The sequence below is a fragment of the Zootoca vivipara genome, chromosome 10, assembly GCF_963506605.1.
Source record: "Zootoca vivipara chromosome 10, rZooViv1.1, whole genome shotgun sequence".
Lineage (NCBI taxonomy): Eukaryota > Metazoa > Chordata > Lepidosauria > Squamata > Lacertidae > Zootoca > Zootoca vivipara.
Window position 1 is genome coordinate 3,752,215 of NC_083285.1, and position 24,672 is coordinate 3,776,886.

At 42.5% G+C, this 24,672-nt stretch overlaps 1 protein-coding gene across 4 annotated transcripts in view; it reads left to right on the plus strand.

Moving 5' to 3' along the window:
* The window catches only part of CACNA2D1 (calcium voltage-gated channel auxiliary subunit alpha2delta 1), a 412,878-nt gene that overhangs the window by 296,155 nt on the left and 92,051 nt on the right, over positions 1-24,672 (plus strand). For all 4 annotated transcript variants that reach the window (XM_035127294.2, XM_035127296.2, XM_060279497.1 and 1 more), the window contains 3 exons: positions 1,620-1,670; positions 4,833-4,932; positions 19,662-19,820. In XM_035127294.2, the coding sequence (XP_034983185.1) occupies positions 1,620-1,670; positions 4,833-4,932; positions 19,662-19,820 (310 nt within the window). The remainder of the gene's footprint in view (positions 1-1,619; positions 1,671-4,832; positions 4,933-19,661; positions 19,821-24,672) is intronic.

Genomic DNA, 24,672 nt, shown 5'->3' on the forward strand with positions numbered 1-24,672 from the left:
GTTTACTATTGAACTGACCACCAAACGGTGGAAATGTGTTGGAGGGGTGGGGGTGGCACTAGGGGGACATGCCAATTCCCAGGACTTTCACCCACTTTCCTTCCTTCCTATTGTCTCTTTCCTTTAGATATCAGTAAACTAAGCTGTTGTCCAGTCCTATGGCCCTTGTAGTAATATTCTGCCCCCCCCCCAATGTTCCTAATGCAAAAAGAAGAGGAAAAACTAACATACCAAGAGCATCCATATTAGGGGAAGTTTTCATGACCCAGCCAGGAGGGAAATAAGAGAGGCCTGAAACATTAGACCTGCAAGAGAGCTGCTTCCCATAGGAGCTGGACAGAGGAACCTTAATTTCTATACTTATGGGGGAAAGTTGTGACATCACACCAATCTCCCTCTGCAATTCAGGTCTAAGAAAATAAGGCAAAGTGGTCTGAGAGGATTGTGGGATTGGTGTTTACTACTCTTGGTACTTTCCATACCACAGAAAAAGTAAATGTTCTCTGTTTCAGATGATACTTATTCAGCCCACATATGCATACTGATTTTTTGGATAGGCAGATTAAGAGAGAAGTGGGATATTAATACAGAAAATTAGATACTCTACATAAAGTAGCAAGGTGGGTTTTTTATTTTAGGTTTTCTGCTTGAGAAAACACATTAGTTTTATTTAGAATTCATAAACCTCTTGGCAAACTAGTCTCTACTGGATAAGCAGTATTTATATTGAGTGGCACATGCAATAAGTGAGCTATATATGTGTTTGTTTGTGTGTGTTTGTAAAAGAGAGTAGAATTTGACTCAAACTAAATGCAGATTAGGAGATCCTCATAGATCATCTGTGCCTTCCATTTTATTAATCAGCAGACACATGAAGTTACTCTGAAGACTGGAAAAATTGGTGCTCTGGGAAAAGGAAGTTGTAACCTTCCCCTTCCCAAACATTCTATTGGCTGCTCTGTAAGGACTTGAGGGGGAGAGCAATATGCCAGCACACCTGGAAGGAGAGCCCCTCGGGAAATACCACCTCTCCTCTTCTTCCAGGGGAGGAAGGGTGTGGCAAATTTGTGCCCCCACCCCGAAAATGGTGGGAACTGCATTAGTTAGGAGAATCAGGAGGAAAGAGCTAAGAAACTATTACCCGAGTGCCTCTTTCACAATATTGAAAGCAACCCTGTTGAGCTGCTAATTAGTGAACAAACCAAAACATCAAAGCCCCATCACAAATCTTCTACATCAGCTTGCACATTAACATTTGTATATGTGTGGGTGGGTGCAGGCAGTTTATCTTATTTAAGTCACCTAATAAACTTGACATAAGCATCTCTTTATCAAATGCTTTCTGTCTTTTTTGTTGCCAAAAATGGAAAAAAATTGTGTACCTAACCACCTTCAGATCTTCTTCTTGCTTTCTGACCTGTGGTTTACCAGGAAGGAAGAATGCTAAAGGAAAAAAAGAAATGTTTGCATGTTTTTCCTGCTGGGCTACGCTACGAAGGTTCTTTGATTCAGCAATATCTGGTTTTCAACATCAGAACTTACGCAAATCAAACATCAGCATGGTATTTTTAAAAAAACTTCATCTTTTTTATGTATAAATATATGTCTTTTTGTTTCAGGTATATCCAAGGAGCTGCATCTCCCAAAGACATGCTCATTCTAGTCGATGCGTAAGTACCTAAAATTCCGGTGCACACACAGGAAGATAGGAAAGTGTTTGGCTTTTTAACAACAGAAAAGAGGCCAAAGGAACTAGTCCAGAAAATGTTTTAAAATGAAAATCTATTTTACTTTTATTTTTTTATCAACACATAGACGCAAATAAGGTTGGTATGGCTATCTTTGTCAGCAGAAACCAGTTAAATTGGAGGTGACTCACATCTTAAATGCAGCTAAATGTATTTTTCCTGCACATTCTAAAAAGCTGGTAACAGCATTTAAAGCTGTCAGTGAGAATCGAGGAACAGTGCTTTTCCACCCCAAAGTGTCCCCCCAACTGCTTTTTACCTGCAAAAGGCTAGGAGTATCCACATCTATTTTCCAGTGGGGCAAGGGGGCAATTTTAGTAGACAAAAACAGGATTGTAAAGCTTTATACACAGAGAGAAATTTGCAGCTGCGGAAGTTGCTTAAATAAATAAATAAACAAGATACACCCATGTATTTTGTATAACATGTATTTTGGTCCTATGTTCCAGGCATATGTTTTCATATGTGATGAAATATGTGAGAAATGATGGGGACCAAAGCAGATGATTTGTTGGTGAATTAATGAGCACAGTTGGGAATCCTTAGGGAAGAGATCTCTTTGTGGCTTGGAATTGTATTCCAAATCTCTCAATCCAGTTCAGCGTTGCTGGGTTGTCATCTGCTTTCCAAGCCCCTTAAGTATTGCTCCTGCATTATTTATCCTCCACTCATAGGCATCACTTTATGCAGACAACATTTTTCTCTCTATGTGTTTTAAAGACATTTTGAATGAGAAGGGAAGTAAGTAAAACCCAAATATGTGAACATTTCAGGTAAAATGTTATCAGTATTATTTAAAAAGTTGTTTTTTATTGAGGAAGCAGAAATGTTTGTTTGCTTTTTCATGTGTTTCTACCAGATGTTTGGTCCCAGCTCCTGCCCACCTGGCAGTTTGAAAGCACGTCAAGTGCAAGTAGATAAATAGGTACCGCTCCGGCGGGAAGGTAAACGGCGTTTCCGTGTGCTGCTCTAGTTCACCAGAAGCAGCTTAGACATGCTGGCCACATGACCCAGAAGCTGTCTGCGGACAAACACCGGCTCCCTCGGCCTATAGAGCGAGATGAGCGCCACAACCCCAGAGTCGCCTGCGACTGGACCTAATGGTCAGGGGTACCTTTACTTTACCAGATGTTTTAATTCTGCAGTCCTAATGAAAACAATACTGTATGATGCCAGGATAAATTTAGAGTTGTCATCTCTCACAGAGCATCTCTCATTGAGCTTCAAAGGTCTTTTGTTTGAATCAGAGTTTAGATCTCTGCATTTTAAAGTCTGGGGGCTGCGTTTGATGGAAGTAGCACTCTGCTCTCTGCAGGACTTTCTTTGCTAAGGCTGGTGCACAGGGGTTTGTGTAGAATGAAGGGTTTATATCTACAGTACACAGCTTTGTGGTGGTCATGAAAAGCTACTTTCAGGTGTCCTTCGTCTCAGTGGTACATATTTCAATCAGCGCTTTTAAAGGTAGGTAAATATGTCCATGTAGTGGGGGGGGGGGTTGCCATTCATTTCAGTGATGGGAGTGTCTTTGAAATTGAAGTGAATGGCGCAGCATCTGACCTACCACTGCCATTGCACTTTAGACTCTGGGTGGAAATATTTAAGACTACCAGGAGTGCCATTTAGCATTTCATTAAGAGCGATTTAAAAGACTTCTCTTGGGTGTATTTTAGATTGAATTGCAAAGCAGGCAAGCAAGCAAGCAAAAAACTGTGTGTGTGTATTTTTTATGATTTTTCTATATCCCATAATAATTTACTATAGCAAGATTCTCCTTCTGTGTAGCTTTGCCAATCTAACTGTTCCTAACAGCAGTTAACTCAGTGTGTAAAAACAAGAGCCCTGAAAGAATAGGTGGGAAAGCAGCCTAGCTTGACAACTTGAAGCTCACAATAGGTCTCCTCCATTGTTTGCTACCCATCCACTGTTACTCACAGATGCAATGACTCTGAACCTTCAGGTTTCATTACACCAAGGGGGGGGGGGTTCCTCTAGTTCAGGCCCGCCCACCTCCTAAGAGGCTGCAATCTACTCACAGTATAAAAACACTGGCTGTGATCTACCCATGGAGGGGGGGCAAAGCCAAAGTTGTTGAGTTGTTTTTAGAGGGGGGCAAACAATAACATTTAGCTATCATTCCTGCATTGTAGGGGGTTGGACTAGATGACCCCTGGGGTACCTTCCAACTCTACGAATTGGGGGGGGGGCAATGAAATCTCATGCACTGTGGATCCCCTCACGCATCAAATGTTATCCCCCATGCCAGTCAGACTTCAGAAAAACCTCCTATTAAGTTCTTATAGTGGCAGGCTAGAGAGGGTATAGTGAGAGATTGGTTGTTTCTCGTGAGTGTGTGTGTGTGTGTGTGAGAGAGAGAGAGAGAGAGAGAGAGAATGAGAATGAGAATGAGAATGAGAATGAAGAAGTGTGACTGTGCCATGTGTGTTGCATGTGTTGTGAGAGAGTGTGCTGGCTCCATGCACTACCAGTTTCACCCACGGCCTCCTTAGCCACTACTTTTCTGCACTGTGATGCAGCCCCTGGGGAATTGGCTACAAAGGAGTCCCGTCCTCAGGCTGAAAAAGTTCCCCAATGTGACTAATATTCATCAATAGACTTCTGAATTAATTTGTCCACTCTGCCTTTGAAGCTGTCCAATTCCATCTTGAGGCTATCACTGGCTACATGTGGCAGCCAATTCCACGACTTGATTGTGAAGCTACTGCTAATAAATCTCCACATACGAGGCCTGAAACATGAATGGCCCTTTGCCTTCTCTGGATGGGAATCATTAATATGTCGGTGCAAGCCCACTTCTAAGTAGTGGTAAAAGTAATTTACTAAAGTTTTATGAGAATCTACTAGCTAGTGCAGTAATTAATGGTGCTCCTGCCTTAAGGTATAAAAAAGCAATATGCACAAATCCTTAGGGTAGTGAAACAATATGTGAGTTGTCTTATGAAACCTAAGTTTCTATCTGTATATTGACCTGTCTTTCTTTCTTTCTTTCTTTCTTTCTTTCTTTCTTTCTTTCTTTCTTTCTTTCTTTCTTTCTTTCTTTCTTTCTTTCTTTCTACTATTCTGTAGGAGTGGCAGTGTCAGTGGATTAACACTGAGGTTGATCCGAACATCCGTCATTGAGATGTTGGAAACCTTGTCCGATGATGATTTTGTGAATGTTGTTTCAGTGAGTATCTCTCTCCTTCTCTTAAACCAGAAACAGTGCCCTGGAGAACTACAGTACTTTCAAAGCTGTCCATACACTAAATCACCTGAGAGCTTAATCTGCATATTAAAATTAAGCGTTCTTGTTATATCGATATGATATAATGCTGTTGTTACAGATCTGCTGGAGGGGTCTAGACTAAGCATTGTTGCGTTAGGTTTTGTGGTATCAGTATCAGTTTCAATTATTGAGGCCTAAGGATGTGGACAAGGCTCTCGGAAGGGTGCAGCCAACCTTTGCTCTTCGTTGCTATGAGTATCTAGCAATAGGGATGGGTCCAAGAAGTGATAATTTATTACTTTTGGTAGCTGGTGGTGCCTGCTTCTTTGAAAGAAGTGGTGGTTTATTCACTCATTAAGAAGCCTTTCTTAGAGCTGGAGGTTTGTGGTAAGTACCACCCACTCATGAGCATCCCCTTTCTAAGCTAGGTGCTTGAGAGGGTGACATCTCTGGTTTATGGCTAAGTTTTAGCACTGAGCTAGCCTTGTATATCCAGATAGATGACTTCTGTTGAGAGAGGGAGAGAGGAGCCTGATGATTCTCCTAAATCTCTTGATGGCTTTTGACATCACTGTCAGGGCTGGAGTCAGATTCAGGTCAGTAAGCAAGAAGCAGAGTTTGAGCTCTTTATTCAAAGGAATAGCATACAATTCATCCACACTGCCCATTAAGTCTTGCCCCTATGGAGCAGTTGCCAGGACTGACGGTCCCCACCTTCAACCCCCTCTCAGGTTCCTCCTCTGCCAGAAGTTTCCCAAGCAGTCTCAAACTGTGTCTGGGCATCTCTATTCTCTGTCCTGCTCTACACATCACTCTGTGTGTCCTTGGACACAAGTGGGGAGGGGAGCTGATCACAGGAGGAGAGGCAAGCTCCCTGTTTTCTTCTGCAGCCTCCTGACCCTCCTCCTCTGTTTCAGCCTCCTCTGTGTCACAGGTTCTCCCTGCTCACTAAATCCTGTTGCCCCTTCAGCAACCAACAACTCCTCCCACTCTTCTGCTTCTGACCTCTCTTCGGAGTCCCACCACCAATCCCCTGGGCTCTGAGCCTTCCTCTTTTGTGGTTTTCCTTAGAGGTTTCCCAGCTGGTGCCTCCCATCTCTCCTTGTTGTCCAGGCAGTCTCTGACATCATTGACCATGATATCCTGCTGGATCACCTCTGTTGTTTTAAGAACTGAAGGAATAGGGATACTGTGGTTCTGCTCCTATCTGTGGATAGGATCCCATGCTTGATCCCATGGCATTCGTGCTATGCAGTCCTGCAGACTTCCATTTTTGTTCCTCATTATCTTTATGAAACTTCTGGGGAGGTATGGAGCAATGTGTCAACAGTTGTTGTTGTTGTTGTTGTTGTTGTTGTACAAAAGTACAAAGTACAAAAGATGTTTATTCGGCTTTACGCCCATCATAAAACACAACACAACAAAATAAATCAAATAAAACAGCGGACTCGTACAAACCACAAATAATATAACACAATTCACAGCTCACAAGGACAAATGTTAACAAGTCAAAAGAAAAGTTTAGGATTATGATTAAAAATTTAGGCACTACGCTAAAATCAATATCTGATGTCATTATAGAAAATTCTATCAATAATCAGCTAAAAACTATCAATAATCAGCTAACATTCCATTCCGTCTCTTGTACGAGAGGACGGCTGTTAGGAATTGAGCACCCTGTAGAGTAATATAAGGATCCACATCTTGAAGAACCCAGGCAAGCTGTAGGTCAACTGGTTTGTCAGCCATTTTGTTGTTTAGTCGTTTAGTCGTGTCCGACTCTTCGTGACCCCATGGACCATAGCACGCCAGGCACTCCTGTCTTGCACTGCCTCCCGCAATTTGGTCAAACTCATGTTCGTAGCTTCGAGAACACTGTCCAACCATCTTGTCCTCTGTCGTCCCCTTCTCCTAGTGCCCTCAATCTTTCCCAACATCAGGGTCTTTTCCAAGGATTCTTCTCTTCTCATGAGGTGGCCAAAGTATTGGAGCCTCGGCTTCACGATCTGTCCTTCCAGGGAGCACTCAGGGCTGATTTCCTTAAGAATGGATAGGTTTGATCTTCTTGCAGTCCATGGGACTCTCAAGAGTCTCTTCCAGCACCATAATTCAAAAGCATCAATTCTTCGGCGATCAGCCTTCTTTATGGTCCAGCTCTCACTTCCATACATCACTACTGGGAAAACCATAGCTTTAACTATACGGACCTTTGTCGGCAAGGTGATGTCTCTGCTTTTTAAGATGCTGTCTAGGTTTGTCATTGCTTTTCTCCCAAGAAGCAGGCGTCTTTTAATTTCATGACTGCTGTCACCATCTGCAGTGATCAAGGAACCCAAGAAAGTAAAATCTCTCACTGCCTCCATTTCTTCCCCTTCTATTTGCCAGGAGGTGATGGGACCAGTGGCCATGATCTTGGTTTTTTTGATGTTGAGCTTCAGACCATATTTTGCGCTCTCCTCTTTCACCCTCATTAAAAGGTTCTTTAATTCCTCCTCGCTTTCTGCCATCAAGGTTGTGTCATCTGCATATCTGAGGTTGTTGATATTTCTTCCGACAATCTTAATTCCGGCTTGGGATTACCTGCTATTGGTAGAGCTCTGTCACTAGAGAGATGGCTTCAGTGGCATTGAGTGCTTTTAATCACCTCTTAATTAGGAATAAACTTGCTACAAATTGTCTCATTTTCTGATAATTGCCTGTTTAGATTATTGCAATGCACTTCATGTCGGGATGTCCTTGGAAATGGCCTGGAAGCTAAAATTAATCTAGAACACAACTGCCAGAATGTTGACTGCGGTAGGTAGTAGGGACCATGTAACACTGATGCAGCAATTGACTGCCTATTAAGGTACTAGTGTTGAGCTATAAAGCCTAAATGACTCAAGTCCACGGTACCTGAAGGAACAATTTAGCCTGCCTGGGTTCCTTTGCATTTCCCTACCTACAAGGGAAATTCGGGGGGGGGGGGGTATGCTGATCATGGAGTGCAATCCATCTGGAAATATGTCTGGTGTCAATGCTTTTGGCAAAGACTTGTTTGTTTGCCCATGCATTTATGGGATGTTAAGTGCTGCTGCAATTAGAAGCCAAGGGAGGCTCCAGGAGAGATTTAAAGTCTGAAGTTTAGCATTGTGTTTTATTTGCTCTTAATTGCTTTGAATTGTCGATTGTTTTTAACTACATTGTAATCCTTCCTGGGATCATTTGATAAATGGTGGGCTAAAAATATATTTCAGAAATACAGATGAGACATCTGTAGAAATTTTGAGGGAAGGCAAAATACATCCATCAAGTCTGGCACATACCTGATTAATGGAGATCAAATCCAGATGTTCTGTTCTGGATGGTGTGGATTGTATAAAATTTATTGCCAGAGGCAGCCAGAGGTAAGGCCTACCTACCCTTCACACTGTGTGAAGTACGTTGTTTTTTAAGCAAATTATGGCAGCAAGATTCATGTCCAGGGTGCTTTGGAGTGTCTCTTGAGTGCTTTTCATACAGAAGAATGACTGGCAAGGGCTGTCCAGTTTGGAGAATCTCCTGAGCTTTCGATGCTAATGATGATTAATATAACTATGGAACTAGTAATGAGACTGGTGCTTTAAAAGTAACATTAAAAAGACCTGTTTGTGCCTTGAAGAGCAATGTTAGAATTATTTTTAGATGTTTCTCTGCTTGTTTATTTGCTACCCTGGGCTGCTTTGGGAGGAAGGGTGGGATATAAATTTAATAAAGAAATAAAGAATGCCCCAAAGCATATATTAGAGGAAAGTGTACATAAAAATCCATACACTGATAAAACGAACAAGCAAAAGGCATTATATTAAGGGAAATTGTTCGTAAAATAATAATAATTTATTATTTATACCCCGCCCATCTGGGGTGTATATTCAAATGTGTATATTCAAAACTGCACATAAAAATATGTCTATTACCCTGTTTCTCCTATTTTAAGACGTGGTCATAAAATAAGCCATAGCAGGATTTTTAAGCATTCAAGGAATATAAGCCATACCCCAAAAATAAGACATAGTGATAGGCGCAGCAGCAATGCCGGCTGCGGCAGGAGGAGGAGGAAAAAAATAAGACATCCCCTGAAAATAAGCCATAGTGGTGTTTTTTTTAAAAAAAATAATAATAAATAAATATAAGACGGTGTCTTATTTTCGGAGAAACACGGTAGGAAATGTTTGCACCCAAGTGCTGATTAATTTTCACGAGGGTTTTTTTTAAAAAAAGAATGCTGTGGAAATGTGAACAACTGAATTTAAGAAAGAATAAGTGATGATGGAAACCGGAATTAATGGCTTCAGTTTTTGCTGTTTGTAAATATTTATAGCTCTGTTTCTGCCTTGAATGGCTTTCTTCATGAACATTGCCTTTGAATACTTCAAGGCAACCTACCTGGATCCTTTCTCTGGATCTTTCCTTCAAGAACACTGAGAAAAAGAGATGGGCTCCCTTGTGCTAGTGGAGTTTTAAGACTCTTAGAATACATTTTACGTGACTCCATGGAGTGAAAATGTGACATGCTGTATGTGAACACGTGTTTTCGTCATTGACTTTGAGCAGATGCTTCTTTCAATGAATACTTAGCTATGGGATTCAGGAATACTTTTGTCTCAAAGAATTAAACCAAGAGGGAATAAAAACTGACAGAGAGGTTCCCAATCACCCATGGTGGTTTTATGGTGGTTTTACACACAGGCCTCTGAATAGGATGCTATTGCCACATAAACAGCTTGGAAAACATTGTATGCTGACAATTTAATTTACATAATATGTAGCTTTAAACTTGCATAGCTCCATAAATATTACATGATATTTGATTGGAGTAGTCATGGGTGACTAGATTTCAGTGGAAATCTCCCCTCTCTGCACTCTTTCCACAGCAAGACATGGAAATGCAGAACTTGACTGTGCCAGGAGGCCCACTTCAGGCCATTGCAACCAAAATAGAATAGCTTTGGCTGAGTCATTTTGGTTGCAGGGTGGTTTTTGTTTTTATTTTGCTGCTTTGACTGGGGAAAATTCAACATAATCCAATGCAAGAACAGGCAAACGTCTTCAGCCTTCAGTTATTATATTTACTTCATATATATAATTTACATGGCAAAAGCCTTCCACACTGCTTCCCCACTCTCCCCTCCCAACTGATTAATTGCTATAACAAAAGTAATATTAATAAAACAGCATTAATGAAAGTAAGTTTCATTGCTTTGGGCACAGAAATGTATGCAACAGCGCAAACAAGACCATGAGCTGGACTCAAAATTGGCACAGCAGAAACAATTCTTTCTGTTGAATATCCAGCTGCCCAACTATAAAAGGTTGAATTTAGTAAGCTCTCTGCAGACTGAAGCTCCAGAAACAGAGCACAACTGCTAAGAAGACCAGAGGCAGATTTAGCCTCCACCAGTTTGATCACACTTGGCCTTGGGAGGCGCCACAGGGGCACCACAACTGTGATTTAGCATGGAGTGCAAGAAGCAGTGGGGGCATGCCAAATTTTGGCATCATACAGGGCACCACTGATATCTGAGACCCCGAGGTCCACAACTGAGAAGCTTTGCCCACTGTAAATATATCCCTGTTGCCGAAGAGGAAGGTTTTCTGACAAGCCTGAGAGCTAAAGGAGGAAGCCGATCAGAAAACGGGATGAAGCTTGAGATAGGAACAGAGCCTTTTATGTCTGGTGGGTGTGGTAGAAAAATTGACACCTGGCATTTCAGAAGAGCATCGCCGAGGCTTTTAAACATGGTAGGCGGAACAAATAGCAAGCAGAAAATTATCTTTCCTACTGATCCCGCCCAGGTTTCTTGACTTGCGCCACCCCAGCTTCAGAAATTTCACCAGGCATTTGGCCACACACTTTCAGATCTACTTTTGCAACCGTAAGGAATAGAATCAGAAACCAGAATACAAAATGCCCATTTCGTCTGCTGCTTGTGAATGGCACATCTTGTCTTAAAATTGACCTTTTTTCTCTCGATACGGTGCACAGGAAGACTGATCTCAACTGCCAGGTATTGTGTTGTTTTTGAGGTGCCTATGCTGCTCACAAGGGACCAGGTGGCGCTGTGGGTTAAACCACAGAGTCTAGGGCTTGCTGATCAGAAGGTCAGCGGTTCGAATCCCTGCAACAGGGTGAGCTCCCATTGCTCAGTCCCAGCTCCTGCCAACCTAGCAGTTTGAAAGCACATCAAAGTGCAAGTAGATAAATAGGGACCGCTCCGGCAGGAAGGTAAACGGCATTTCCGTGCGCTGCTCTGGTTCGCCAGAAGCAGCTATGTCATGCTGGCCACATGACCCGGAAACTGTCTGCGGATAAATGTCGGCTCCCTTGGCCTATAGAGCGAGATAAGCGCCACAACCCCAGAGTCAGACACGACTGGACCTGATGGTCAGGGGCCCCTTTACCCTTTACCTTTGTGCTGCTCACAACCAACATGCTTGCATGCTTTGTGCTCTATAGACCAAAAACTGGGCATTCCAGTATTGGGACCCAGATGCCTGTCACTCTGTACTGGTGTTGCAGCTTTGCCAGAAGCAGGCAGACCACTTTTGGCTGTGTTGCAGCACCTCTACTATAGATGGCCACGGGGCGGTATCATTGCAGCTTCCAACTTGGCAGGGGCCAGGCGTCATTAGGGGCCAGTAGGGCTCCCACCTAGGAGGTTGGAGACGTCCTGACTAGAGACGCCCGCTTCTGAGAAAAGATTGTGAGGGCCTGATTTTATGTCCTGATGTCATACACGTGACATCGTTAAGAGATGGGGGCAGAGCCCAGTGTGGCAGCAGCGCGGCCCCAGTGGCTGGCAGACAGGGGAAGCTGCCTCCGGCCAGTGGCAACAGCAACAGGAACCATCAACCACTGAGCTGCACTGGGCTCAGCTTCCGTATTGGTCTCCTCTTCCTCCTGCTGCAGCACCACCAGCGAGGGGCTGCTTCCCCTTTGCATAGCTGTCAAGTTCTCCCTTTTTAAAGGGAAATTCCCTTATGCTGAATAGGCTTCCTCGTGAGAAAAGGGAAAACTTGACAGCTATGCCCCTGTGCCTCCCCTGTGCGGAGGAGGAGGAGAAGCCACTGGCCACCAAAGCTGTGGTGTTCCTTCCTCTGCCCTCTGAACGTTGGGGGGGCTGCCCCCCCAAAAGCATTGGGGGCCAAAGTGCCTCAGTCCCTAGGAGTTGGTGCCTATGGCCCTGCTCCCTCAGTGATTTCTTGTTTTGACACAGAGTGCATTTCTCTCAGGCTGTCTATCCCAGTTGTCCTGCTGAACTGGTCTCCAGAATACCAGCCCCAACACTTAACATGTGGAAACCCAATTTGCACACCCACCCACCCAGCTGCTAACGAAAAGGGTATCACAAGTAGCAGCCTTCCAAATTTGTACTTGCATTGAGTCACCCTGGTCATAATGCAAACAGTTAATCTAAATAATAAGCGGCACCAGAAATGAGATATGAAGTCTACTTATATTCCTTCCTCTTAAGAAATATAGCCTTGTTGATCGTGCCGGTACCTGACTGACTGGGATTTTCATATATCCTTCATTTCATAAGTGGTGGTGATTTAATCAGCCATGCCAAGTTTAGTCAAAATTCCCAGGGAATGGGGTTGGGGTTGCGGTGGGAGTCGTAGGTTCTTTAATGACTTTAGTCATATATTTTTGTGGAGTCCTTGCAATTTATTTCCAGGGAGGAAAGGGCTGCAGGAGGTATTTAAGCCATGTAAAGACTGTCGGGGATTAATATGTTCTAATTTTCCATGGAATTTGCATTTCTGCTATCTGAAGTGGTGCGCTTTGTTACTGAAAGGGAGCCTGCTGTTTAAAAGAGCTTAAATGTATGCGCACTACAGCTGTTTTCCCCACTAATCCAGTTATATGCTTTGATAGCTGTAAGTGGTAGATGATAGGGGTTGCAATTCAATCCCAGCATGCTATGATTTAGAGACTTGCTTTCTCATGTTGACAGAGAGAGTATAATTTGTTTATGATTGTGGGTAGGCTGTGGTTTCCAGAGAAATGAACTTCACGTTGAAGCCTGCAAGGCACATGGGAGATGTTGGTGGAGATGGGGGAGTCAGCACCATAGAAAGAGCACTCTTGACAAATTAAAGGTCTTAAGCTCATGGTCTGTTTAAGATGCGAAGTCGCCTTTGCAGTTTGGGATCCTGAAATAAAAGATAGAAGTGGAAACTTGTGTGATTTAGGGAAACTGAAAATGCAGTGCTGTGAGTGGCTTCAGGTGCTAACTTGGCAAGGGGGCAGGCAAAGGAGGCACAAGTTGTGTGGCACTTTTGTGTAACTTTAAAAACTGAGCTTCCATGAGGAAGATGTGCAGTTTCTGGAGAATCAGTTTTCTGAAGAATCAGTTTGGATTTCTCCTCTTCAGACATTGTACCGGGAATGTAGGAAGTACAACTTGCTCACTCTTCCTATTTCCCCACCACAAAGAATTGCCTGAAGTCACTATCAGCTGTGCCTGCTTTTGCAGTTCGAGGACCCGCCCCCCCGCAAGAAATTTTGGTCACAATTTTCAGCCACCAAGGTGGGAATAGATGTCATGGGTTGAGATTGCTTTCTCCAGGAAGTGTGCCCTAGGAGATCTGTCCTTCTTCCATCAGAGGTAAGGAGCAAGAACATTGTGGTTGTAGCCATTGTCTCCTAGCTTCACTGACCCACCTACTTGGGCAAGACTCCTCCTTCAATCCTCCGGGTTGATCTAGAGTTGAGCTAAAATGTCTCAGAAGGTTTTTTCTAAGGTCACTTTGCAGAACCTTCTTCAAAATATCCTCCGCCATTTTTCACATGGCTGGATCCAGCGCAGTGCTTTTTTTTCATGATGGTTCAATGATTTGGATTGCTTGTTGGAGTCTGAATTGCAGTGGGCACACTTCCCCCGTCTGTTCTCCCAAGGACAAATAGTAGCACTATCTGGCTGCTTCAGTCCATACAGGCTTTTAGAAATACTGGTAGTATTCTGCCTTAGCTCCTTTTAAGAATTAACCCTAAAATCCTATTACTGAGCACACAGCACAGACAAAGGGAAATGCCAAAGCTGGATTTAGTTACAAGGGAAAGCCGCTTGGAATTAAGATCTATTTCACCACTGCTCATTTATTATGTATGGATACATCTGGGTCACTGAGCTGCTTTAGCCGCGGCGGTAAGAGCAAGACAGCAACAACCCTTGGTAGATTGAAAACTCGGCTGTAGCAAAATCTGATTAGGCTGGCAACACGCCATAATTTCAAATTTCTTTCTTCTCAGAGATGTAGCAATATGCTCCTTTTGAATTAGTTTAAAGAGACAGGATTTCCTCCCGTTTCGATGACATCTGCTGGAAGGCATTTACACACCAAAGCACAATTCACTTCCCTTATTCAGCTATTCTAGATGGCCTCTTAAAGCCTAGATTTTCTGCACCATGAAGACTTTAGAATGGGATTGGTATGCTGTACTGGTGTCCAGTTCTCCTGACGCTGTAGGAACATTACAAGCAAATATTTTGCATATAGAGATGCTCAAGGATTTTTGTTTACTGCTTATTTCAAAGTGAATCAAACTGTTCCTTACACCCCGCAGTGATGTTTAAACCATAGCCTAACAGTATATAAAAATGCTGTGGGGAGGTGGACAACCTGGAACTGTGTGGAAAGGAGCTGAGAGGGAAGGGAGTGGGGAATGCTACACTTTGAAAATATGGAGCAAAGTTCTCCCTAACCTCCATTATCCACAAAGGAATGTGTTTGAGATAAGGACAATTGGCCATACTCAGGGAGGAAAGCTGCAGGAACAGAAGCTTTTGAATTAACTATTTGCAAGTCTGGATTCAGACCGTTCTTCCTAGGCTGGAAAAATGGCGAAGACAGCTTGTTTAATGGAAGCCAAATCACGGGGCGAAGTGATGCAGTGACTTTTGAAAACTGAGATAACTGCTTCTCCCAAGGCATGATGGGAGCCATCAACAGTTGTAGGAATGAAGGATATAACACAGTGGTTCCCAACCTTTTTTGGCCATGCCCCACCTAAGCATCTCTAAAATCCTGATGTACCCCCCCCCCCAAAAAAAAATGTCATATAATTCTTATTCAAAAAGTGAACTATTCACATGGAGGAAGCCTAAAAGGCCATTAACTTGGTCCAACTCATTCTCGAATTGCCCCTCTTAAAAATCAAATTGCCCCCCCCCCCCGGTGGGGCGTGTGCCACACATTGGGAACCACAGATATAACATAATATATGTATGAGAAAAGACCATGGGGGGGGAAAACTGTCACATGCAGGAAAGAAAGTTTATAAATCACCTAATATACCAACACAAATGAAATCAAAAGATTGTAGCTATTATATAAGGGATTATTATATCCAGATGGAATGGAATGGAAAAATGTAGAAGACTGAAGTCATCAAATCTAGCACATACGGAGGCCAGTTTGATTAAACTCTATAATTTGACATTGGAATAACTAGCATTAATAATTGTATTAATCAGATAAAATTGGTATTGTTAAGTATTGTTAAGCCTATCATTAGAGGCTGCTATTGAAACAACATACTTAACAAAAAATTTAAAAATCACTATTGGGAGATCGAGAGATGAAAAGGGTTGCGTTTTGTGCATCCCCACTACATTGTAGACATGAGACATTTGTTTGTCGAATCTCCTTTATGGTTATGCATTACGGTAGCAGTGACCCAGAACCTCTTTGGGCATGGTTGCTCACTACATGGTCTGATTCATGTGGGCAAAAGATTTCCAGGAATGGCATGTGTGGGACCAAACACAACAGTCCAGGTAACATAAATGGGGCAAAGTCATACAATGGAAACCTAGAGGCCTTGCCTCCTAATCTCAGAGATTGTTCTGTCTTGTTTCTTTGTCATCTACACATGATCAAATGCACCATTGTGTTCCTTCCCCTTTTACTGGAAAATAGGATCTGGGATGATCTCCAGTCCAGATGATCCCAAGATTCAAAATTCACCCTAAGTAAAAAGGAAATAAAAATGTTCCCTTAGAGCAGTGCTTTGGGATACCATACTTATTTTATTATATTGCCACCTAGTGTCTAAAGCTAGAAAAGTACATGTAATGATTATGCATGTATCATAGGGCTAATAGGCAAATCCTAAGTTATTAATTGAATTTTATCGTGTTTTCCCTAATAAAGGTTGTATAGCACTAGAGCATTAAGGCCTCCTCTCTCCCAAATTGCCTTGATATATGTGAATCATTCAGTTTGAAGAGGATCTCCATATGAGAAGGAACAAAATCAATAACAGCATCTCATTTGTTACTTCAATAACATCTTATACATAGAGATTATTGGCTGGATCACTATTGTAAAGCTGGCCGGTTTCTAGTCTGAATGTGTTGTTATAGTTTAATTAGAAAACTATGTTTATTGACAAACAGCTCTTATAAGCCTGCGTGTATTATACTTTGTGTGTGATATAGGGGTTAAATAGCTTCATTGCAAGCTGCATTATTTGGTAGTGAGAAAAATGTTGTTGTTTTTTTAAAAAAGGATGTTGAATGACTCAGTACACAGTAACATATGTAAAGAATAGTGTGCTGGCCATGAATCAAGGAGGCATGTGTTTGTGTTCTCACTTGGAGATTTTGGGTGGCTTTGGGCAAATTTGAATCGCTCCCCCTATCAATATCACAGGATTTCATCAATCCATGTATGCCATATGGAGGAAAGTTGTGGTAAATAAGTTTTAACACATCTCTTTGTATGTAGTTCTGAATGAGTAAGGATTGGGATGGAGGGTGGTGATTAACCTTCACCATAAGTTCCTGGGGCGGGCTGCAACATTTTATTATTTGAGATATAATGAAATACAGGATAGAGCGGTGTGTTGTGATAGTTTATGAATACGTGGCTGGTGAGCTTATTTCTAACCAGGCTGAAAGGTTCTGTATGTTTTGCTTGGACCCACAAAGACACCAGAGCCTTCAGTCATTCTCCCCTATGCAGTCATAATTCCATGGAGGAAGAGAATGGAGTGATTCCATTCTCCCAGTGATTCCTCCATGACTGTCATTGGGGAGCCATCTGAGGAGAGGGACTTGCTCCACATAGGGCTCTAAATCATGGGAGGGGGGGGTCACCCACAATGTGTAGAACAAGCACCTTTCTCTTCAATGTGGGGTGGAAGACCATCAAGGCTGTGACTGGGGTGCAGGGCCGAGGAGTGCAGCCGCCACTCTCTTTCACCATATGGTTGTGGGTCGCATGGAACACACCTGAAGGGGGTTTCCAGCTACTCAACACCAGGTTCAGAGTAAAGGTCACCCTTTTACTATGCACCAGGGAGTCCTTTCTCTTATCATCAATGGTGGTTGGTGTCCATTGGGACTACAGTGGTACCTCGGTTTATGAACACAGTTGGTTCCGGAAGTCTGTTCATAAACTGAAGCGTTCATAAACTGAAGCGAACTTTCCAATTGAAAGTAATGGAAAGTGGATTAATCCGTTCCAGACGGGTCCGCGGAGTACTCAACCTGAAGCGTACTTAACCCGAAGCATGGGTGTAATTGGTTCCGGAAGTCTGTTCATAAACTGAAGCGAACTTTCCCATTGAAAGTAATGGAAAGTGAATTAATCCGTTCCAGATGGGTCCGCGGCGTTCATAAACCGAAAATTTTTAAACCGAGGTGTTCATAAACCGAGATTCCACTGTAGGAGGGTAGAAAGTGGGGAGGCCAATGACAGGCTGAGCTGGAGTCAATGAGAGGCAGAGCCAACCTATTCTACAAGGCCAAAACTGAAAATATAAGGCCATGGAAATGGAAAGGCAGTACCGCCTCCTGGACTGATTGTAAGTAAGAAGGCAAGCTGGTAGAAGGCTGATTGAGCTTGGTGGCGCAGTGCCTCATGAACCCTAATGGACCAGTCTCCCTTTGCACAGGAATGGCTTCCCAATTCTGTGCATTGCTGGTGGTTACTTGCTGGAGGGAAGCAAGGCAGCAAGGAGCTTGATACGGTGCAAGCACAGCTGTGGAGTCAATCCAGTGTTTTCAGAGCTGAGCTGGCACCACGTCAAGCTTCCTGTTGCCTTGCCCCTCCCCTGCTCCTTCTCAGGGACTGGTAGGGAGGCGTGGCATTGGGGGGCAAAGTCAGCAGTGCACCTCTGCCTGCGCCACCCTGCCAGCAGCACACAGAGCGATAAAGCAATACAACAAGAAGAGGAGGAGGAGGAGGATGAATTTATTAAATTTCTATACCACCCTTCATCCGAGGATCACAAGTAGTTTACAAGATAACCCCCCCCCCCAATACATAAAATAGTAACAAACAAAAACAGTGCTCCCTCCCTGTTAACAGGCCATAGATCACTTAATTAGCCAAAGGTCTGGGAGAAGAGGAGTGTTTTTGCCTGGCGCCTAAAGATATGTAGCCAAGGCTCCAGGCAAGGGGAGACCATTCGACAAATTATAATGCTATATACCAACAGTGGTGAAGAAAAAGCACAGATTTTGGACAAATAAAAAGAGAAAAAAGTAAGTTTCACTTATTGAAGTCCCTAAGTATTTTATGTCCTTTAAATTTCCTTTTATGGGCATGAATTAGGAATGGGGGATGGATTTGTTCAGTTAATGTAGAGTGCAAGTGAAGCCAACTCCAAACTCTGAAATGTTTGTGTGGATGTCATATTGTTGGCAGGGCTTGGGCAGCAAATTATTTTAGTTGTGATATTATTGCTACTAGAGGGAGGACTGGACAGTTTGCAGGCCAGGCCAGAGGCTTTTACACTTGAAGTCCTCCTGTGAGCTAAGTAGTGAGTGAGTGTGTGTGTGTGTGTGTGTGTGTGTGTGTTGCAGTTCACATTAATTAAATATAACCCTGAATTATGTTTCTTCCCTGCAGCCATAGCTGTCAATCATTTCCTGACCTTCAGGACCTTAGAAATATCCACTGTGTAACTCGTCCTTGGGGGATAATGTTAACCTGATTGTTTTATCTATTAGAAAACCAGGCTTGTTTTGTCATCTTCACCAGGAATGCCTATCAGCATATTCCAGACTGCTGGGTGATGCTTGCATTTAGTTATAACCCAGCACAACTTGTTCTACATTGAAAAGATTTCTTTGTGTGTGTCTCTGTCTGACACACACACACACACACACACACACACACACACACACACACGCTGGTTGAATTATGGTTGATTTATTGACACTTGAATCCAAAGAACTGTGCAACTAGTTCACCGAGCCCAAGGAGGATTGAATGTTTTCAGGCAGCAACACACTCTCCCCCATTGTCGAGAGCAAGTCAGGAATAACTCACAAGGTGTCAGTGAAGCCAACTCTTTATTCAAAGAACAAAACAGCTCAGGCCTAGTGAGCACAGCAACTCTAGATCTTGCCCCAATAAGGCAGTTATGAGGACTGAAGGTCCCCGCCTTCCCACAGTTCCCTAAGCCTCCTTCTTCCCCATGGGGTGGGGTGGAGTCCAAAATCCCATTGGGCTAATGTACTTATATGAATGTAAGCAGATTTTTTAATCCTTCCAAAGGACACAGTTGATGGAGAGAACTTTGTATGTTTGCACGTGACTTTTCTCATCACCAGACCCATTCTGAATGCATCCTGGAAGTTACAGCCCTACAGGATACCCTTTATATGCGCTTTATTGAACAGCTTCTCCTTTGCTCTCTTTCCTTTTTTTAGTTCAATGAAAATGCTCAAAACGTCAGTTGCTTCAACCACCTTGTACAAGCTAATGTGAGAAACAAGAAGAAGCTGAAAGAAGCCGTCAATAAAATCTCAGCAAAAGGGATCACCGATTATAAAAAGGGCTTTAGCTACGCCTTTGAACAGCTGCTAAATGTAAGTGTGAGCAATCTGCTCCCTTCATATGGTTCATATGAAGTTCATACGGTTGTACTATGCTGACAGAATGCATTGCTATTACTGAACAAAAGTGTTTCCCCCCCACACCTTCCCCTTGATGGTATTTTTCTAACAGATGTATCCTAGCAGAGGAATCCCTCTGTTTCCAGCCCATAGTTTCCTTAGGTAATCTGGTGTCTTTTTCTGAAGCAAATGGGAAATGTAAACAATAAAAAAATGTCATTAAGCCAAAAAATAAATGCACCTCTGAGACTTGACTGAGCCATAGTTTTCGGACGTGCATATGTGGATGTTTAAGAACAAACATCTCTCTTTTGCACTTACACATTTGCCATGCAATAGCAATATATCACTGTGTTTCATGCGTATCCCCAGCAAACTCGCAGCACTTTAAATTGTTGTGTAAAGTGTGAAGTTCTCTACAGTGGCTCCCCATTTTTCTGTTTTGTTCGGAGGTTCTTTCTGTTTGAGCTTCTCTTTCAATAAGTACAAGACAACATAAATAGGCTTAACTGGGGGTGGGGTGGGGGTGTGTGAAGAATGAGAATCTTAGTAAGAAAAATTACATTTAAATGAAGGTAATTTGCCTACCTCCCCCAATCACTATCTCTCCTTCCCACTTTTCTATCAGTGTGTGTGGGCTGATGTGATGTTGCGGACTATAATGACATTTCTGCAGCTGCAGTGATTGGAAGAAGGATCAGAAAAAGCAACCTGATCTATTTACAGAAGCCATTCACAGCCCTTTTAGTTCCATTAGATGAGGCTTGTCATCGTGAGAGGCCCATGAATGTCGAGAACCAGGGCGGGGGTGAGGAGGGCTCATTTTCTGTTCTTAGCGCTTTGTAACTTTCCTGAGCACAATTTGGAGAGTTAGGAAATAGTGAAGATGAAGAGGCAGGAGAATTAAGTTCAAAAGTGATGACGGATTAGCCCCAAGATGTATTTGTTGTTAACACTAAGTACAGCTGCTTCAAAGCAATAAAACAGCAGAAGGAGCTTATGCAAGCAGGAACCAAGGGAGCAAGAACAGCTTGCGCCAGTAGGGATGTCCAGGCATGGGCCTTGTCCCACAAAATGCTCTATCGGAATATGCATGAATAGTTTTGCAGGGACATTAGTGTGAATTAAGATAATATGTGAACGATAAGCATGTGTTCATTAAAAAAGGGGGAGGAAACATACGGGAAAATAACAGTGGTCAGTTTCAAGGCTCACTAGTAGGGAGTGCTGTATGGTCTGGAAAAATGAAAGTGAGCGCCCATGACAATATAATAAGTGTTACCAACCTTAACAAGAACAAGACAAATGGTGGTGTCCACATGTACGTTTATGGTTTATAAAGCAAAGCAATACAGCCCTTTCCATTGCCTCTGATAACCAAATTGTTTTAAATAATCTTAAATGCCTGCATTAAACATAAATGCAAAACACTGCAGCTGGCAGTTATTTTTAGTCATCCTAATGTGTTAAAAGAGTTATTTTCTTCTCATCTAGGAGAAAATTGCTTTCAAAATATATAGCAGAGTATTTTTTAATAAAGCCATTAAAAGGGTGAGTTTAAAATGAATAAGGTTGTTTGTGAGTCATTTTGCTACCTACTGTTCCTCCACACATCGACAAAGAAAACCTCATTTGGAATAATAAACTTTTGCCTTGGCAGTTCAATTTAATTTTTGCAGTGATAACTGGAGGACATTCCCTCCTAGTCGCTTTGTAAGCCTGTTGTAATTTTAAATAAGATAATTTTATAAAGTATCAAGTGCTTCAACGGAATTTTCTTGTTCAGGATCAATTCTACATGCATTAGAGATGTGTACCAGGCTACAGTTCACAGGATTTAAATTGACATTTCAAATTATTTTCTTGGGATGTGCTTAAGCACCACTCTTTTAAAACTGCATTATTCTCACTTGAGCCACAAAGTGCTTAGCACTTTTGTACCTACATAGGGAATAAACTATTGCTATTGTCCACAAGAGGAAAGGAAAAGTTGCAGTTTTCCCATTTTCTCTTGTGTTGAGTAAAGGTGCAAGGCAATTATGCTACTTTTGAAAGGGATACCCTACTCAGTAGCATCTGCCCAGGAAGAGATACAAAGCTACTCATTATTCCTAAACAGTTTATGGAGAAAACAGAAATCTAGTGTTGGATCTACCAGTAATTTAATATTATTGAACTGTTGTGGGTCAACTTTGAACTATGCGGGAATAGAAGCCTATGTCTACAGTCGATCCAATTGTAAAGTACAGGGTCAATACACACTGAGTAAATCATTTACTGGTTGCTGACCTTGAGCCAGACATCTTGGAGAGTGAAGTCAAATGGGCCTTAGAAAGCACTGCTAATAACAAGGCCAGTGGAAGTGATGATATTCCAGCTGAACTATTTAAAATTTTAAAAGATGATGCTGTTAAGGTGCTACATCCAATATGCCAGCAAGTTTGGAAAACTCAGCAATGGCCAGAGGATTGGAGAAGATCAGTCTACATCCCAATTCCAAAGAAGGGCAGTGCCAAAGAATGCTCCAACTACCGCACAATTGCGCTCATTTCACACGCTAGCAAGGTTATGCTTAAAATTCTACAAGGCAGGCTTAGGCAGTATGTGGATCGAGAACTCCCAGAAATGCAAGCTGGATTTCGAAAGGGCAGAGGAACCAGAGACCAAATAGCAAACATGCGCTGGATTATGGAGAAAGCTAGAGAGTTCCAGAAAAATGTCTACTTCTGCTTCATTGACTATGCAAAAGCCTTTGACTGTGTCGAGCACAGCAAACTATGGCAAGTTCTTAAAGAAATGGGAGTGCCTGATCACCTCATCTGTCTCCTGAGAAATCTCTATGTGGGACAAGAAGCTACAGTTAGAACTGGATATGGAACAACTGATTGGTTCAAAATTGGGAAAGGAGTACGACAAGGTTGTATATTGTCTCCCTGCTTATTTAACTTATATGCAGAATTCATCATGCGAAAGGCTGGACTAGATGAATCCCAAGCCGGAATTAAGATTGCCGGAAGAAATATCAACAACCTCAGATATGCAGATGACACAACCTTGATGGCAGAAAGCGAGGAGGAATTAAAGAACCTTTTAATGAGGGTGAAAGAGGAGAGCGCAAAATATGGTCTGAAGCTCAACATCAAAAAAACCAAGATCATGGCCACTGGTCCCATCACCTCCTGGCAAATAGAAGGGGAAGAAATGGAGGCAGTGAGAGATTTTACTTTCTTGGGCTCCTTGATCACTGCAGATGGTGACAGCAGTCACGAAATTAAAAGACGCCTGCTTCTTGGGAGAAAAGCAATGACAAACCTAGACAGCATCTTAAAAAGCAGAGACATCACCTTGCCGACAAAGGTCCGTATAGTTAAAGCTATGGTTTTCCCAGTAGTGATGTATGGAAGTGAGAGCTGGACCATAAAGAAGGCTGATCGCCGAAGAATTGATGCTTTTGAATTATGGTGCTGGAGGAGACTCTTGAGAGTCCCATGGACTGCTAGAAGATCAAACCTATCCATTCTTAAGGAAATCAGCCCTGAGTGCTCCCTGGAAGGACAGATCGTGAAGCTGAGCCTCCAATACTTTGGCCACCTCATGAGAAGAGAAGAATCCTTGGAAAAGACCCTGATGTTGGGAAAGATTGAGGGCACTAGGAGAAGGGGACGACAGAGGACAAGATGGTTGGACAGTGTTCTCGAAGCTACGAACATGAGTTTGACCAAACTGCGGGAGGCAGTGCAAGACAGGAGTGCCTGGCGTGCTATGGTCCATGGGGTCACGAAGAGTCGGACACGACTAAACGACTAAACAACAACAAATCATTTTACATGTGCTGACTACTTGATCGTTAAGTCACATTCAAAATACTACTTAAATATATTGTAAATGAACCTAGCCATGTTCTTATGTCCCCAGAAAGGTGATGCCTCCATAAATGACAGCCTAAAATTTACTCAAATCAATGTGATTTGCAGGACAAGTCCCCTTTTTATGGGTTTATGCAGCACAGTCGATGTCAATGCAGAATTTAGAATAAAGCAACATTACAGTGGCTGTTTTACAATATTTAGGAAACAATTTCCCCCTTTTATTTATTTTATGTTATCAGATGTCCGATGTAATATATTGCAAGTTGGAACCTCCATGCATTTTTTATTTCTGCATGATTGTTTTATTTCTGAATCAGAACCATTGTGCTAGCATTCTTAATCTAAAGGTTTGGGGTTTCTTTATTCACATTTATTTGCTAAAGCGATACTTAAATCAAGGATGGGGAACCTGGGGCGCTCGAGGTGTCGCTGGAGTCCAGCTCCCATCAGCCCAGCTGCCAAGCCCAGTGGTCAGGACTGGTGGGGATAGAAGTCCAGCAACATCTGGAAGCCATAGTTTCCCTACCCCTGATTTAAATGGAAACCCTTAAATAGCGGACATATTGGTACTAAGCATAAGTTCATATACTTAGCATAATTACATATTTGTACTAAGCATATGTTCTTAATTCAGAAGTAGAATTTAATATTTTTTCTTGATAGTAATAAATTGATAGTCATTTCATTGGTTAATCAATAAGTAGCTGGTTTACCATTTTATTTATCTACATTTTTGTCCCTTCCTCTATGGCTGGCATCGCCCCACTTCAACTCTGTGAAGTATGTTCAACTGAAAGCGAGTGACTCACCCAGGGTTACCCAGTCATCTTCATGGCTGAAGAGAGGTTTCAACTGGATCACCCTGGTAGTAGTGGCTGGTGGGGTGGGATGGTGTTTCTTACCTGGCTTCCCAGTGTGGGGAATTCCTGATTATAACCAAGAGGGAGAGAGGGGGA